We start from the raw sequence: 17,959 nt of genomic DNA, 5'->3' as shown, positions 1-17,959 counted from the left end.
ACCTGTATAAATGTCTTTGTTCTGATGAACACAAAGCAAGATATTTTGAGAAACGTTTGTAAGCAAACCGTTCGTGGACCCCATTCACTTCCATAGTATACATTTTTCCTACTATGGAAGTGAATGGGGTCCACGAATGGTTTGGTTACAAACATTTCTCAAAATATCTTCCTTTGTGTTCATCAGAACAAAGAAATGTATGTGGGTTTGTAAAAACATGAGGGTGAGTAAATGATGACAGAATTTTTTTTTTGGGTGAACTATCCCTTTAAGTTTGAGTGCATTGTTAAAAAAAAATTCTGTCATCATTTACTCACCCTCATGTTTTTACAAACCCACATACATTTCTTTGTTCTGATGAACACAAAGGAAGATATTTTGAGAAAAGTGTCATGTTTTAGACATAAAATGCAGAAACCACAAAAAAGCTTTAGTTTTTTATAGATATGAGAGAATGTATTACAATTTACTGAAACTACACATTAGTGTCTATCTGTATTATTATCCTGGCGTCTTTAATCCTCACTGGGCACCTCAGTTTTTTTCTTTAAAAAACATGCTAATCACATATAATAAACAACAGCAATGACACGCCTTGGTCACCTCACCCATAGACACATTAACCTTTTGTTAATGTAATAGATTTTGTATGCATTGTGTCTTTGTGACACAAGAAGTACACAATTCATTTCTTACAGAATTGCAAAATTCCTACTGAAAACAGGAAAGAATTACGTGCTTGTGACATTTCTTGTACATATTTAATAAAAAAAAACTAAAAGGCCAATGCGGAAGAGTTTATTTAAGTGATGATGAAATATTACACAAGGTAAGTGTGTTCGACTTCATGCGGCACGAAAAAACTGACAGGAGGTTGACATAAAAATACCGCGAGAGCGATTAGAGAAATCATCCTAAAGAGTTTACTTTCGACTTGCTCTCGCGATACTTTGATATCAGCCTCTTGTCAGTCTGCGCAGCGCTGCACGATGTCGAACACACCTACAATAACAAGAGCGTTCCGCCAATCACACGACGAGATTTATAAACCACGTGACCTAGAGGTTTAAAAAAACCGAGTGACATCACTGTTGTTTACTCACAGAAGACAAGCGCAGCGAGGTGTTTTCATTGGAAATTTCATAAGCATTATTAGTCGGATAAACATTATGGCGACTGACATCGACCGATTGGTGTCATTTGAAGAGGCTCATTATGATCAATACGAGTATTATAACCTCGAGGAATATCACGGTCATGCAAGAGGAAAAGGCAGAAGTAAGAGAGAGATTGGACAGAACACGAATCGCCATATCCCTGCTGGACACGAAAGAAAAATCACAGAAAAACTGCACAACAGTGAAATGAAACGCAGGAGAACCAAGAGCGCATCGTCTTGATCAAATTAAAGGCGGTGTAAGTGCTATTCTGTGTGTTTCTATCAAATTTTCTTTCTTTGCTTTGCACACTCGACTCGTTGCTGCATGTCGAGGCGAATCCTTAACCCAGTTTACATTGCAAGCAACTGCCATTTATCTCATCATCAGATTGCATAATATTTTCTACTTCCCCTTTTTATTTAAAAATACTGGCAACTCCTGTTTTTAATGTTTTGGAATATTTGATGAATAAACATTAAATGCACATCTTTGGTTCTATTGACAATATGGCTAATGCTTTGTTTTGCATTACAGACGCAGACTGGACTTTGATGAAAGATATCGGATCGTGGTTATTTTGCTTGTTTTGCCTTTTATTGACCCTTCATGAAAGACGATACTGAACACAAGCGGTCCGTCACTGGGCTTAAGACACGCGCATGCGCAACTGTTCCACATTCTGCTGCTGTCACGTGACCCGCCTGCTGTCAGAAGTGTTGACATGAAGCTTGTGTGTTTGTTTTGGTGTTAGCCTTTTTGGAAATGTGCTGTACACATGGTGTCACATCTTAAACTTTATAAATAAAATGTGTTGAACGTAGAAAATTATGTGTTGTTATAAGAGAAAACAAATCTGTAAACTTCTATAATAAAGAATAAGATTATGGTAAGTCGTAAATAAAGAGTGTTCTTCTCTGTTGCTGCCTCATTATTATGAGTATCCACATACACATGCAAGCATATTATTCAATGCATACAGTGGGACTCAAATGTACATACATTTATATACCATGTCTTGCAATTACGTCCTTTGCCTATTAAAGTGTCTAAGGTTTAAAGGGGTCATATTATGAGATTTTCAAAAGATGTAAAATAAATCTTTGGTGTCCCCAGAGTGTGTATGTAAAGTTTAAGTTCAAAATACCCCACAGATAAATAATTATAACATGTTAAAAATGAGTTAATGAAATGCAAACACTGATCACCATAATGGTGGTTTGTTGAAATTGAAACTTAATTGTGCTGTCATTTATTGTTTTCTCTCTCTGCACTAAATGGCAGTGCCAGTGGCTGGATAGTGCAGATTAAGGGGCGGTATTATTGTAATAAGACTTGTTACCTATGTCAAAAAATCGTTGAAATCTGAATTACCTAATTTTTAACATGCTTGCAGAGAATGGTTTGCCAAAAAAGTCAGATTTTTACACTATAGCCCTATTCGGACGGGATTAGTTTTACAGGGGGACCTCTGAGAAAATCCTCTGTGTTTTAAATCCCGTCCGAATCGGCCATGTCTGTGTTTTTCTCTAATGACCTCCGTAAGAATTCCAGAGCAATTTACCTACTGTTTTTCGCTGAACTCAGAGGTCCTCTGAGAAATTTAATCCCGTCCGGATGCAAATGTCTGTGTTTGCCAGCAATATCTTTTGAAAACGCAGTTCGTTTCGTGTTTTGGCCAACGTGATCTGCCGTAAGGTCTTACTAATGCGCGTATATTTTATTTCCTGAGTCCCATTCATTCAGATATGGATATTTCTTTCGCATTCAGCAAAATAAAATAATTAAATCAAGACCAGCTGAATATCAAACATTGTTAAGACTGTAATATCATTAACGTTATAAGAAACTCCGTTCAAAGTTGTTAAACTCCGGAATGGTAATGTTAATTAATAAAGATAATAAATTGTTATTAATCATTATTTCTTCATTTCTTTGGGTTTATTATAAGCAGACAGTTATATAAAACATGTAGGCTAACGTTACTTTAGTAGGATTTGTATATTTTATTTTGATTTGTTAAAATTAAATAAATAAATTACATGTTCTGTCATAATTTTACAATTAAAGCAAAATATTAAACATTACAAACATGCGTATCCAGAGAACGTGCTCTTCTGCAACGCCCAAATGCATGAACAGACACTCCCATCTCTGGAATAGCCTGCATCATTTTAATTCCGTCCGAATCGGTACATAAAATCGCAGACGTCCTGGGGGACACGTTGAAACTCAAACGTTGTTTGGAAAACTAATCATGTCCGAATAGTGCTTATGACCCTTTTTTAAGGGATAGTTTAACCAAAAATAAAAATTCTGTCATAATTTTCTCATCCTCATGTTGTTTTAAACCTGAATGAATTTTTTTTTCTTCTTTTAATTCATAGTGGTTTAGAACAACAGTTTGTAAGATATCAGATTGTATCTTTTTTTCACAGTTTGTAAATTCTACAATTACTACACTGAGTTCTGTGACCTTCATAAATCTTAAACTGTTGCACGTAAAATAATCTATAGACTACATGTCCTAAATAACATACTAGAAACCCAAACGTGTAAGGGCTCAGATGTAGACCGGGACACACATTTGAAAATGGTTGTCAAGAAGGTTTATTGCACTTTCCTTATTTAAAGACGGCATCTGAAGTATTTAATTGTGTCATTTATAGTGGGCACATCTGGTTGGTTACATTTTATAAACAAATCAGGAGGAAGACATTCCTTTGGCTTTTTTAACATTCACAAATTAATAACAATGAGATAAAGCAGAATAATTTTTAAATAAAAAATCTGTGATTTCTGTAATATTCATACATTTCTTACTTTTACAAACAAAAATGCTTTCTTGCTCGTGCTGTAATGGAAAATATAAGTACTAACATTAAACATCTGCACCGGTACGCTCTGCGTATCATAAAAACATGAGTGATCAGATTCTTCTGATTTCATGTTCATCTAAAAATACACGATGTGTTGGATATGATTTGTGAAGTATTACTTGTATAATACCTGTGTGCATATTATATACTTTTTTGCTACTTGTAATACAAAGTGGCATGCATTTTATTATTATGGATAATAAATCAATCAAAACTAGATCAAAATGCCAAGTCACCTGCACTGTAAAAAACTGTAATTTTACAGTTTTATTTTACAGATTTTCCAACGGTTTTTGAAATACAATTATAAATACAGAAATATACTGCAAATTTACATATCCACTGTAAAATTGCATGAATAAGACATCAATGTGCATATAACTGGACTTGGCACAGGAGTTTAAAACAGGGCTTATAATGTGTTTTACAATAGATTACAGCTTTAACTTTGTTTCCACATGCTGTGTTAATAGTCTAATGGCTATAACATTGTTTTTCTCTAACATTTCTAACAGTTGCTTTTTGTAGGAATCTAATGGTAATAGGCTGGTAAAAGGTTGAAATAAACTAGTCAAGTGATTTCTACATTTTGCAGTCAGTGTTACAGTACTTATGTTTCCAAGTTTCGCAGCAGAACGCATACAATATCCATCTAGAAACTAAAGAGTAAACAGCAAACGCTAAAGCTGTACATCTGCAGCTAGTAAAAGCACAACAGTTATTTAAAGGAAAAATTCACACAAAATTGAAATTCTGTCATTATTTTCTCACCCTCAAGTTGTTACAGATCTGTATAAATGTCTTTGTTCTGCTAATCACAAAAGAAGAATATATTATGAAAGAAAAAATATACTATGGAAGTGAGTGTTGCTCAGAAACGGTTTGGTTACAAAATATCTTCCTTTGCAGAGAAATTTATACAGGTTTAAAACAACATGAGGGTGACTAAATAGCTACGTTTACATAAACACTTTTTGTTTCAATCAGAATAAAATCAATCAGATTGATGAATCCAAATGTACTGATAACAGAAGTTTCATTTTTGGGTGAACTATCCCTTTAACTAAAGCTGCACCAACATCTGAAATCTTCAAAAATGTTCACATTACAATTCTTAGTATGAATGCAGATTAATATTCATGGCATGGTCTTTAAAATGTGCTTACTTAATGGTTTTCTCTTTTTACACAGAAGATAAAATATAAAAACCTGGTTATACTGACTGCAGTTTCATTCAGATATATTAGTTTTAGTCTTCACCCGATCAAATTAAACCTGATTTAGCTGGTACAAACTGGCAATCCTTTCTACAAGTTTGCTGAACCGGGATGATTTTTATACTTATGATCCCTGTAAGAAACTAGTTGTAAGAAACAAGCAAGCATTCTAGACAAAGTAAAGCTAACTTTCACCTCCATCAGTTTGTAAAAGTACTGCAGAAACACTCATGACATCTTTAAATTTATAGCAAATAGAAAGGACTCGCTGATAGAAAAGTTTTAGCTAATAAAGCTCTCAAACTAGTTAAACTCTTCAGCAAAACCGCCAAACATGTTGCATATTTGCACAAAGTAGTGCAATCCTTCAAACCCCAAAAGCAAAGAACGTCCACTCCATTATTGTATTAACAAAATACATATTGTGAAAAATCTGTCGAATAAGTTCATGCAGTCCGGTATAAATATTCAGGAGTAATAAATGTTACGTATTATTATGTGTCCTCCAGTCTAAAGTTTCCCAGCGCCTTTAAAGGGTTAACTCTTGGAAGCACGAAGCTTACGGCGAAAATACTCTGGCGCTGCCTCCTGTAGCCAATCGGAATCCACCAAACACAGATCCCTCATGTAGCACCGAGACGTGTGCAAGAGCTCATTAAAAACCACATATGCCGGTTTGGCCTGAAACAGGACGGATGAGGGATGAATCGCCACAGACTGATGCGTGTCGAGAGCAACGTAACTGCCGTCCGGCTGCAGCTGCGCGGCGTTCGTGAACAAACCGTGAGCCAGACAGCGACGGACATTCGCCAGGTCTGACTGAGACGATTCCAGCTTCATGTTCATCTGAAGAAAAAGAGATATAATGTAATCACGCAACTTTGGTTACGCTCGGATTTGATTTGTTTAACTGTGCTTGGCTCGCATACCTTGATGCAGATATCTCGGAGCTGGGCACGAACTTCAGACACAAGCCCCATATTCCTGCTGTTGACAAAGTTCTCTCGACACCATTCCTGTTGCAAAGTATGGAAATAGACAATGTAACATACAGTTCAAGATATGCAAACGATTTAGTCTTTATAGATGTAAAGAATTTACCTTCACATCTATGAGGTTATAGGAATTTAAAGGTTAAATGGTTTAAAAATAGTGCAGATGAAACACAGGATTTTGTAAACAGCCATTGCTGAAGAGATTTTGACTTCTTTTGATGAACATCCAAGTCTTGAACTTCATTTTAAAGCCATAGTTTACCGAAAAATGTAATATTTTTCATCAATTACTAACCATCAAGTTGTTCCAAACCTGCATGAATTTCTTTGTTCTGCCTAAAACAAAGGATGATATTTTAAAATCTGTTTGTAACTAGGCCGATCTGGGGCACCATTGACTTCCATAGGATAAAATAATACTATGGAAGTGAATGGTGCCCCAGATCTTTTTGGTTTGGAACTACCTGAGGGTTTTTCGGTGAACTATCCCTTCATTGAACTACAAACTACAATAAAGAGGCCATAGGATTCGTACCTTGTTGCCACTGACTTTCTTGAAAGCCCTGTAGATATTTAGAAGGGTTATGTGGTCGCCCTCACTGGAAATGAATTTCTTGCGTACGGCGAGGACGTCGTCTCTTCGAGCGGGAGGATTGTAAAGGACAGAGTCCACAGAGAGCAAAGAAATGATGGTCAAAATCTCTTCAGTACAGCTGAAGTCAGGAGAGATCAGGAGAGTCTACAAATAAACACGGAGAACAAACCAAACTTTAATTATTGCTTCGTTGAGAATTTTAAAAACACATTAGATCATACTTTAGCTCATTTTACATTTTAATTTTATCAATAGCAACATGCATGCTTAAAAAACATGACTATGGGGCGGAGTCCCAGACTAAAATGCATGTTTGGGAAGTCTTAACTGAAAACAACTAGTGCTGACATATCTTAATATAAAATATATCACTGACCTTGTTTTGTCTAAAGATGCACACATGTAATAATTTTGTGCAATGTCTGTTTGTAAAAACTACTTAAAGTGCCCATTTTATGAAAAACTCACTTTTTCTGGGTTTTGGGGTGTTATTTTGTGTCTCTGATGCTCCCACACGCATACAAACTTGGAAAAAAAATCCATCCATGCTGTTTTGAGTGAGATACAGGTTTCTGAATGTCCTCTGCCTTGAGTCTCAGATTGCGCTAGTTAAAAATCAGCTCCGTTGTGACGTAACAAACCGTTTCGTCACATTCAGTTTGAATTTTCCCGCCCACCACCCCACTCGCAGGTCTCCACCCACCAGGTAGCTAGAGAGCATAGAGCAGTCACTTGAATGAGACCCTCTGTGCTGTTATCATCTCTCACGGAAATAACAGCGCTATTTGGATATTATGGATTATACTCCCACCTACTTTTAAAAACAAAGTTTTAACGCGTGGTTATTGGAACCCGGAGTAATCTTATATACAGTGTGTTATGACGCAAACAGTCCTCAGATTGTAGGCGATAAGACCTTCATGCAAAATTTGATGTAAACAACAGACTATGTATCTATATTTCACGGATTATAAGCATTTGTGGACAAAAATGGTCATTGGATGTATTTTATTGGACTTTCATGGATCATTCACACATCTGAAACAGACTGGATTGGATTCGCGATCGCGTTGTTTCATCACAAAAGGTAAGAAGTCACGTTGTATTTTGCATGTTGTCATCTTCTGTCACAAAATACTACATTTATGATGCTAGAGCTAAAAGCTTTTTGCCAAACTAACCGAGACCGTACGCCCCGGCTTTTCTGACGAGGCGAGCCTCTAATAACTTTACGGTCCGCATAGATATATACACGGTCCGGACCTCCCGCTAGCTTCTAGCAATTAGCACGCGGTCCACAAGCAGTATACATCCCCCGCCGGGTCTTAATTTCTGTAATTTGTGAAAATAATGCGTTCTAAAATGTTTTATAACTGGAATATGTTAGCATTGTCCAGGGAAAATGAGTTTATTGTTGTGACTGCTAACGTAACATCACAATTTACTCTGGAATCATTGTGTGTCATGAGTTTCTTCTCCTGTAGTGTGGTTATTAGTTATACTTTTCTGCATGATTTGTCTGTTGGGAACATAAACCGTTAATAATAATAATATATAAAATAATAACACAGTATGGTCTGTACTGCTCACGATACCACTGAGCACGCGCACGGGCACATGACGTTAGTAGTGGGGCGTGATCAAAGGAGCAGCAGCTCATAAATATGTAAGACTAGCTCAAAACGGCACAATCTGAACTGCCCTGAAACAGAGGCTACTAGAGATGGGTAACAATCTTTTCCTACAAGCTATTTCGAGCAAACAACTTTTGAAACATGCTTTATGGAACTCATACACCTATATAACTGGTGGAAAAGCAGTCATAAGATGGGCACTTTAAAAGTCCTGATATAACCATGGCCTAGTCCAAACCATGTCTGGGAAACGGCCCCTATGTGTAAATTTCTAGTGTACATTGTTTTTTGTCATCTGCCAGTCCAGGTAACTTTAAAAGGACAATGAGTAGGATTTACCCCCATCTAGTGGTGAAATAGTATTTTGCATTCAAACGAATAGTGCTCTCTAGCGCCTTGCTTATCCAAATGTGCGTTGCAAGTTGCAACTACGGTAGCCGTTATGTACTCACTGATCTCCTTTTACATTTCAGCTGGTTCATGTGTTCTGAACGAAAACGTGTTGTGAAAACGCGTTACGGTAAACTAGTGCTTTTTGTCCCTCTCTGCTATTATAGTTTTTCAATATGACAGAATGAGATGGAAGCCTCCTTGGACTTACCCGTTCAATGTAAGTAAAGAGAAGAAATTCTAAGCTTACAAAGAAAAGTCAGATCACTGGCAGTGGTCATTTTACACCAATGAGGACATATTTATGAATAAAGACATTGATTTTGACTAATAAAATACTTAAAAAACTACACATTGTCCCTTTAAAAGTAAAACATGTTCAGTTTTATAAACCGAAATCTTACTTTTGAGAAGCGAGGTTCTAGGGGGAATGAAGCCATTTTTTTGCCCAGCGGGGTTAATAACACCTGATCATCTTTTCTGTTAACGGCCCCCAGTATGTCGAGCTGTTCCACTGCCTTCTGCATCGACTCTGTCCAACCACAAACATAAAACTTTCTGTATTATTTAAATTTTCAAAAAGGCATAAGAGACTGTGCTTTACCCTAGATACAGTCATGGAAGAAGTTGGTATGCACGACATGTACTGTTTTAAATCACAGCACCACTAAACCATATTGATGAGATAGTACTTGATGAATTAGATTAGTTAGTCGTTCGTCTTACCAGGTGATGGTTTAGACATGAAGTCAAAGTTCAAAACATCAGGAACTCCTAAAGCCAACAGCTGCAGAATAACACTGGCCAAATTACACCTGAAGTTATATAGACAAGACAGAAATATTACCAACAATTATTACAGGGATTTAAAGGTTAAACTGTTCAAAAGTCAGACTGTTTATACAGACTAACAATACAAATAGTGCAGATGAAACAGGATTTTTATAAAGAGCACCTGAAGCTGCTTGAACTTCATTTTAAAGGGATAGCTCACAAAAAAAAAAGAAAACTCACCGTGAGGTTGTTCCAAACCCGTATAAATGTTTATTTTTATTTTTATTTTAAACGCCATGTCAACTTCTATGGCTATATCCATAATGTCTAAATTTAAAAGTAGAATGTTTGTAACCAAGCAGATCTGGGGCACTATTGAATAATACAATGGAAGTGAATGGTGCACAAGATCTGTTTGGTTCGGAACAACTTAAGGGTGAGCACATTTAATTTTTCTGTGAACCATCCCTTTAATGCCTCATTACAACTGTGACATATCCACTCAACAGGCTCATACATTTACATTACAGTAAGTTCTGCACCTCTGTATTTCAGGAACGGTCATGCTGGCAAAGTTGTCAAACTCTTCTTCGGTATAAAGACGATAACAGAAACCTGCGTCTTCTCTCCCAGCGCGACCCGCACGCTGCCACGCCTGAGCTTTGGAGACCCGCTGCACCGCTAACACCTCCAGACCACTGTCTGATTGATATAAACGAACAAAGATCAGTTTCCCATGATGCCTTTATAAAGTAAGTGGTTATCCTTTCCAAGTGTTTTACCTGGATTGTAGCGTTTGGCTTTTACCATCCCTGTGTCGATGACATATTTAATACCAGAGATGGTGATTGAGGTCTCGGCTATATTTGTTGACAGAATAACTTTCCTTGAACCCTAAAATGCGCAAAAAGAACTTGAATTATTTTTTATGTCAATTCAAGCAGATGATACGAGCTAGAAACATCTGTCCTGACCTTAGGCGCAGGATGAAAGACCCTGAGCTGTTGAGTCGGAGGGAGTGAGGCGTACAGAGGGACGACCGTCATGGGTCCGCAGGTATCGGGCAGGTGTTTCGAGATGTCTCGACAGGTGCGTGCCAACGCTTCAATCTCCTCCTGCCCCGTCAGAAACACCAGGATGTCGTGGGACGGAGGAGCTTCCTTTAATGAAACACAAACTTCAGATTGTTTAGGAAAAGCATGTGAACGTTAATAAACATCTCTTATCTCTCATACTGACCTGATGAATTTGAAAAACAGACACCAGTGCTGCCTGCAGATAGTCAGATTGAGGTTGCTTGGTGTAGTAGATCTGAATGGGATGCTGTCTGCCCTCCAGATACAGAACTGGTGATTTATTAAAGTACTGAGAGAACAAATCCACATCCATGGTGGCTGACATCACTAAAATCTAAAGATAAATAACAGCCATTTAGTCCCACCAGCGTTCACACCAGACACGAATTAAGCGTTAAAGGGACACTACACTTTTTTTGAAAAATTCTCACTTTTCAGCTCCTCTAGATTTGAAATCCATTCAGCTGATCTCCGGGTCTGGTGGTATCACTTTTCGCATAGCTTAGCATAATCCATTGAATCTGTTTAGACCATTAGCATCGCGCTAAAAAATAACCAAAGAGTTTTAAATAGATTTAAAACTTGACTCCTCTGTAGTTACATCGTGTAGTAAGACCGACAGAAAATTAAAAGCTGCGGTTTTTTTAAGAGCGATATTATATGGCTAGGAACTATACTCTCATTCTGGTGTAATATTCAAGGACTTTGCTGCTGTAACATGGCTACAGGAGGCGCAATAATATTAAGCAGCAGCCGAAAATAGTCCCCTTAGTATCTTTCAATGGCAGGGGACTATTTTCAAGTGCTGCGTAATATCATTGCGCCTCCTGCAGCCATGTTACAGCAGCAAAGTCCCTGATTATTGCGCAAGAATGAGAATATAGTTCCTAACCATATCTGCCCAGAAAATCGCAACTTTTAATTTTTGTCGATCTTAGTACACAATGTAACTACAGAAGAGTCGAGTGTTAAATAGGAAAATATAGAAACTCTTTGTTTGTTTTTTTTGGCGCGATGCTAATGGTCTAATCAGATTCAATGGATTATGCTAAGCTATGCTAAAAGTATCAAATGTTTAACTCTAGGGGAGCTGGAAAATGAGTGTCCCTTTAAGCGCGGGTGATTCACATGTTAAGTCAATGCAAGGTTGCTATGGACATCCTGTGATGCGATTCGCGTAAATTTAGCATTTTGTGCGTTTGAGATGAAAAATCTTTACGAAAAACTTTAAATATTCTGAGTATTCTTTGAATATAAATCTGAATATTCGTGCCGTGTTAACCAATCAGGAGCTTGCTCTAGTAGTGCCGTGATTACAAATTAGCAAGCTGAGGAACAAATACGAAACAACAATGGAGGATAAAAACATTGTCGCTGTCTGACACATCTTCGTACTTTTATAGAAAAAAGGATACAAAGGATCTTATACATATCGAGACTACAAGCTAGCTACAGCAGGTAATTGAGCGTATTCACGTTTGAATTTCACACACAAATTTCATGAGCGAATGACAAAAACTTCACAAGCAGATGACGCAAGTTAACTCAGAATGTTCAAGCGTCCAACTATGAGCAAATAGCGCAATTGATTTGCTTCATTCGCGCCTGGTGTGAACGCAATTACAAAGTTGAAGAAAGTTGTCCAGCGGTGCTTGCAAGACAGCAAATGAATAATATCAAAAATCAAAAATGCATTATACTTTGCAAATACTTCAGAGTCAAACCTTCAGAGGTATTTTGTTTTGTTCTGTACGTTTGCGCTGGGCAGATTTCACTACACCGAACAGCACATCAGTGTGTACAGTCCGCTCATGAGCCTCATCCAGGATCACCACGGTATACCGCAGTAATAACGGATCACCTATAGCTTCTCTTAACAACATGCCATCTGTCATAAACTTCAGCTTGGTCTCGGATGACGTGACGTCTTCAAAGCGGACTGTGTAGCCCACCTGAGTAATAATAGAGTTAAATAAAACAGAACAACAAATTAACTAATAAAGTAATACAATGAATATGTTTTCAAAAATATATATTTTAATCAAATTGTTTGAGTGTTTTTGTGGTAAGTGAGTACACACCAGTTTTCCCGGCTGAACTTTCTTTTCTTCTGCCACTCGGCCAGCCAAAGAAATAGCAGCCACCCGGCGGGGTTGTGTTATTGCAATGATGCCCTGTCGCCCGATGCCAGCCTCATACAGATACTGAGGTATCTGTGTAGTTTTACCTGAGCCCGTCTCACCTGTAACAAGACAACATTGTGGTCACTTGTTAGTGGTATTTGATAAGTCAAGCATCTCTGTTTCTCATAGTTAAGAATGGTTTAAACAAGACCCAAACGCTGCATTAGTGCTGAAGTAAACACGGTGCCATCACAAATCCCCCTTATAACAATAATTAAAGTTAGTAAATGGTAAATTTGACATACAGTATACATAGACATTTTGAAAGCTATCAACCGAGACATTCAACTCAATTTCTTTGCAGGTTTCATACCGATGAGTACAGCATTGTTCAGTTGTCTGAGTTTATTGATCAGTTGTGTTTTCGCCTGGTATATGGGCAGCTGTCTCCTCTGCGCGTCCACGCTGGCCGGCGCGTAACCCGCTCTGGGCAGGAGCATGCCGGGCTTCTTATCGAGGCGAAAGAAGGGAGACCCCGGCTTGAATCGCTTGGCCGGAGGAGGGTCGGGGTCGTGGGGCATGATCTGCAAGAAAGCCGCGGCAGTGTGTACTCGTCTCGCTCACTTTTAAGGGCAGATCTCGGAAATAAGAAACTGGCGGCGGAGGAGACTCGCACTGCAGTTGTTTACATCACCTCCCCACGTGGCTCAGAGACTGGTGTCGCGCGGCAATGACGTCACCGCATACGACTTTTCGAAACGTTTCGTTTTCATTCACACAAAATATGTACATAAATCGAGAAAACATATACAACTCATAACTCACAAGAGTGTTAAAAATAAATTCTGCCAGGGGTATAGTAATATTATAATGTATATTATAAACAACGGAGAACATTTGCTGAACTGTTTAAATAAATGCTTTATTTTAATTTTTATACAATCATTTTTTTCCTATATATGTGTGTATATTGTCTAAATTTAGAAAATTTCATATATATATATAAAAAGATAAAATTATTTGACATAAAATACTTTTTTAAACCGTCAACTTCATAGTGACATGAAAATAGGCCAATCAGCGCACAGACACGCCTCAAGCTTGATTCTGATTGGATGTTTTTTTCTGGTAAAACATTTTGCAGCTTCCTGTGTCGGTCTCTTTCTTTCACGCGTCCCTATCGTGAGGTAAGGCCTGTTGCAGCTCAGTGTTGTTATGGGTATTTTTTTTCAAAATACGATGTATATACTGGTGTCATTATATAGTAAGCGTACATACAATTATTAGGTGGTAACATTAAGGCCAAAAATGCAGCTAAAAGTTGACGTTTGAATCACATTTTTACCCTTTAGTATGTTAGCATTAGCAGTTAGCACTGCGCCATGTGTTGAAAAAATGAGAGATTTTGTTAACTGTTTCCTACGTAATGTTTTTGATTAAGATAATTGGGCTCGTAAACGTTGTACGACGGTCCCACAATATTTCTCTATTAATTTGGTGGCATTAGTAGTGACTTAATAAAATACAGCCTCAACGAACGTGTGGGTCGTTGTGTATAATAATGAAAAGGAAACGCTTACATCAAATACACTTGTATGATACAGTAACTACAAGGTAGCACAATGTAGGTCTTTACACAAGTTCCTTATGTTCTCAGATTTATCAACCTTGTCTTTAAACCGGCTGTTAACCGATCCTTGGAAGCACTGTCAAGATGCCCAGGGAAGACAGGGCCACGTGGAAGTCCAACTACTTTTTGAAAATCATCGTAAGTTTTAATTCCCTTCTGTATATTGTGATGTGAATGAGAGCAGGATAAGTTACAGATCAGCTGTGTTAGTGCTGGTTAGTCGTTCCCCCTGCTAAAATCAAACTGTTTCATACTATCCCTGCCTGTCAACACCACAGACCTGCAGGGACGCTTTGTCTCAGACATTATAACACTTTATAAAGTTATGACCTGCGTCAGGTCCTGTTTTTTTACTTTGTCTTTTTATGTGTGTGTATAGCAACTTCTGGATGACTTCCCCAAATGCTTCATCGTGGGTGCAGACAATGTCGGCTCCAAGCAGATGCAGACGATCCGTCTGTCTTTGAGGGGCAAGGCCGTCGTGCTCATGGGCAAGAACACCATGATGCGTAAGGCCATCCGTGGCCACCTGGAAAACAACCCGGCTTTGGAGAGGTGTGTATCAATCCTTAAACATCTATAAATAGAAAAGGCATCCCTTAGTGTTATTGGAGATCTTAACTTTAAAATGCTGGTTAAAACCAGAAACATGCAGGATAAGTTACAGATCAGCTGATGCCGTGCTGGTTTGTCGTTCCCCCTGCACAAATTAATTTGTTTCCTACTATCCCTGTTTGTTTGCTACCCACAGCTCACAGGGACGCTTGGTCTCAGACAAATTGTCATGCCATAATACAATAGACATGACTCGTGAAAGATGAGAATTTGCATTAAATTGTAGTTTTACATTAAAATATGTACATAATAGATTAGCAAGTACCTGAACAGCATGTCTCCTAATTTATATAAAGTTTTAAGGATGTTTGTTGTGTTTTGCAAAAGGTATAATTTTTAGGTGAAAATCTGACTTATTCCCATGTTTCCTCAGGCTTCTCCCCCACATCCGTGGAAATGTTGGGTTTGTTTTCACAAAGGAAGATCTGACTGAGGTCAGGGATCTGCTGCTGGCAAACAAAGTGAGTTAAACTGTTTCTTTTTTCAGATTAACACTTATATGGAAGCTAGCATGGTGTTAAATCACAAACAATCTTTTATTTCTCAGGTGCCAGCTGCTGCCCGTGCTGGTGCCATTGCTCCATGTGAAGTGACTGTGCCAGCTCAAAACACCGGGCTTGGTCCTGAGAAGACCTCCTTCTTCCAGGCTCTGGGTATCACCACCAAGATCTCCAGAGGAACCATTGAAATCCTGGTGAGTGATTGAGGTATCCAGCTTTGGTTTGATCAAATGTGTTGCTGTGATTTCATGTTTTTCAAATTAGGTTGTGAAAATAATGCATGTTTTACCCATCTTACAGAGTGATGTCCAGCTGATCAAAAATGGAGATAAGGTGGGCGCCAGCGAAGCCACGCTGCTCAACATGCTGAACATCTCGCCCTTCTCTTACGGGCTGATCATCCAGCAGGTGTATGATAATGGCAGTGTGTACAGCCCAGAGGTGCTTGACATCACTGAAGATGCCCTGCACAAGAGGTTCCTGGAGGTGAGTCTTAAAACTACTGATGCATTTGAGTACATGGGTGCTTTGTCTGAATGAATTGAGCTGACATTTTTCAGAATATATTCTTGCTAAAGGATCTTCAATATAAAAGAATTATACATTTAAAGTGCAGGATAAGTTACAATTCAGCTGTTGCCGTGCTGGTTTGTCGTTCCCCCTGCAAAAATGAATTTGTTTCCTACTATCCCTGTGAGATTGCTATCCACAGCTCACAGGGACGCTTGGTCTCAAACATGCTGCCACTTTATTTTAAAGTTTTTCGGTCCTATCTGAATGTGACTTTCATTGATGTCCAGTCATTTAAATCCTTTAATCCTGAGTATTAACTTTTAAAAGTTTATCTTTACTCTCAGGGTGTGAGAAACATCGCCAGCGTCTGTCTGCAGATCGGCTACCCCACACTCGCCTCCATCCCTCACACAATCATCAATGGATACAAGAGGGTCCTGGCTGTTGCCGTGGAAACCGACTACTCCTTCCCTCTGGCTGAAAAGGTAAAACCGTTTTATTTTTGTGGCCTTTTCTTGGGTACGTTACAGATTTTTCTGCAGGATAAGTTACAAAACGGCTGCTCTGTGTCGTTCTGTCGTTCCCCCTGCGCAAATTGACTTGTTTCCTACTATCCCTGTCTGTCTGCATACCCCGGCAGGCAGGGACGCTTGGTTTCAGACAGTCCTAACACATATTTCTATATCATTCGCTACAACTGGAGAGCCGTAACATTCAGTCTGATGTGTTATGTTCTCTCTCTCTCTTTTAGGTGAAGGCGTTCCTGGCTGACCCCACCGCTTTCGCTGTGGCAGCTCCTGTGGCCGCGGCTGCAGAGGTGAAATCTGCTGCTCCTGCTGCCAAAGTGGAGGCGGCCAAGGAGGAGTCTGAAGAGTCGGATGAAGACATGGGCTTCGGCCTGTTTGATTAAACTTGCGAAAGGATGCTTCGTCTGCAAGTTAAAGTCAATAAAACATCTGAAACAGTCATTATAACTCAGTTTATTTGGGCTTGTGTGAATACAACTCATTTCTACATGAAGTAAAGTCACTGAATCAGTAATGGTTAAATTATTTTCTAGCACCTTAATACCAAAGTCATGACCCCAGCAGTATGAATAAAGTCTTTGGTTACACAACAAAAATAATCTCAGATTTTACACTATTACAATTTTATATTTTTTTAAGGACTTTTCACCTTAGTAATGATGTAGAGCAGGATTTTACCTATAACAAGCTGTAAAGTTGCCACTTAATAACATGAATTTCATCTGAACAACTTTCCTAATGCAAATTTTGATCATAAATTCAAAATTTTAGTCCCGTTTTAAAACTGTCAACTCGGTGTAGTAAAAAGGGATGCTAGATGTGTGACCCAGGACCATAAGTTGCACATTTGTGCATTTGCAGCAATAGCCCTCAGGATACTTAGTAAGGTTTCATGAAGATATTTTGTAAATTTCTTAGAGTAAATAAATCAGAGATGTATTTTTCATTAGAATAATGTCCAAATGAATTTCTATGCAACAACTTTAAAGGCGATTTTTCCCAATATTTTGATCTTTTGCACCTGCAGGTAGATCATAAGTAATTGGATTTCAATTACTTAAAAAGGTAATACCACAAGTTTACTTTGGTTCAGTCGAGAACATTTTGTCATTTAGCAGACGCTTTTGTCCAAAGCGACTTACAAATGAGGTAAACAATAGAAGCAATTACAGCAACACAAAAACAGCAATACATAAGTGCACCAGAAATAGTCTCATCAAGTCCAACAGAGTATACATAGATAAGGGGTTGGTCAGTAATTTTTTTTTTTTTAGAAATGTACAGATAAAGAGAAAGGAAAAAGAAAGATAGTAAGTCCTTTATTAGGAAGTAAG

General features: G+C 38.2%; 2 protein-coding genes and 3 non-coding genes across 5 annotated transcripts; 4 read left to right on the top strand and 1 right to left on the bottom strand.

The window, feature by feature from the left end:
* Positions 1 to 3,751: 3,751 nt before the first annotated feature.
* On the bottom strand, positions 3,752 to 13,561 carry dhx33 (DEAH (Asp-Glu-Ala-His) box polypeptide 33). The gene is made up of 12 exons (XM_065251087.2): positions 13,214 to 13,561; positions 12,799 to 12,959; positions 12,442 to 12,669; positions 10,881 to 11,051; positions 10,616 to 10,801; positions 10,424 to 10,535; positions 10,184 to 10,343; positions 9,594 to 9,682; positions 9,272 to 9,399; positions 6,784 to 6,987; positions 6,183 to 6,269; positions 3,752 to 6,099 (listed from the first exon to the last, which is right to left on the bottom strand). The coding sequence occupies exons 1-12, from the start codon at positions 13,419 to 13,421 to the stop codon at positions 5,791 to 5,793; spliced, it is 2,043 nt and encodes a 680-aa protein (XP_065107159.1). The 5' UTR covers positions 13,422 to 13,561; the 3' UTR covers positions 3,752 to 5,790.
* Positions 13,562 to 13,922: 361 nt separating this feature from the next.
* On the top strand, positions 13,923 to 17,066 carry rplp0 (ribosomal protein, large, P0). Its single transcript, XM_065251094.2, has 8 exons — positions 13,923 to 14,027; positions 14,498 to 14,608; positions 14,850 to 15,025; positions 15,459 to 15,546; positions 15,633 to 15,779; positions 15,886 to 16,071; positions 16,443 to 16,583; positions 16,850 to 17,066. The coding sequence occupies exons 2-8, from the start codon at positions 14,555 to 14,557 to the stop codon at positions 17,006 to 17,008; spliced, it is 951 nt and encodes a 316-aa protein (XP_065107166.1). The 5' UTR covers positions 13,923 to 14,027; positions 14,498 to 14,554; the 3' UTR covers positions 17,009 to 17,066.
* Positions 15,120 to 15,248, top strand: LOC135732861 (small nucleolar RNA SNORA63). The gene has a single exon (XR_010526833.1). It is a non-coding gene; the product is annotated as a small nucleolar RNA SNORA63 (small nucleolar RNA).
* LOC135732859 (small nucleolar RNA SNORA63) lies at positions 16,196 to 16,324 on the top strand. The gene has a single exon (XR_010526831.1). It is a non-coding gene; the product is annotated as a small nucleolar RNA SNORA63 (small nucleolar RNA).
* LOC135732860 (small nucleolar RNA SNORA63) lies at positions 16,635 to 16,762 on the top strand. The gene has a single exon (XR_010526832.1). It is a non-coding gene; the product is annotated as a small nucleolar RNA SNORA63 (small nucleolar RNA).
* Positions 17,067 to 17,959: the final 893 nt, after the last annotated feature.

Source organism: Paramisgurnus dabryanus, chromosome 5, assembly GCF_030506205.2.
Source record: "Paramisgurnus dabryanus chromosome 5, PD_genome_1.1, whole genome shotgun sequence".
Taxonomy (NCBI): Eukaryota; Metazoa; Chordata; class Actinopteri; order Cypriniformes; family Cobitidae; genus Paramisgurnus; species Paramisgurnus dabryanus.
This window is presented reverse-complemented; position numbering and strand designations above follow the sequence as displayed.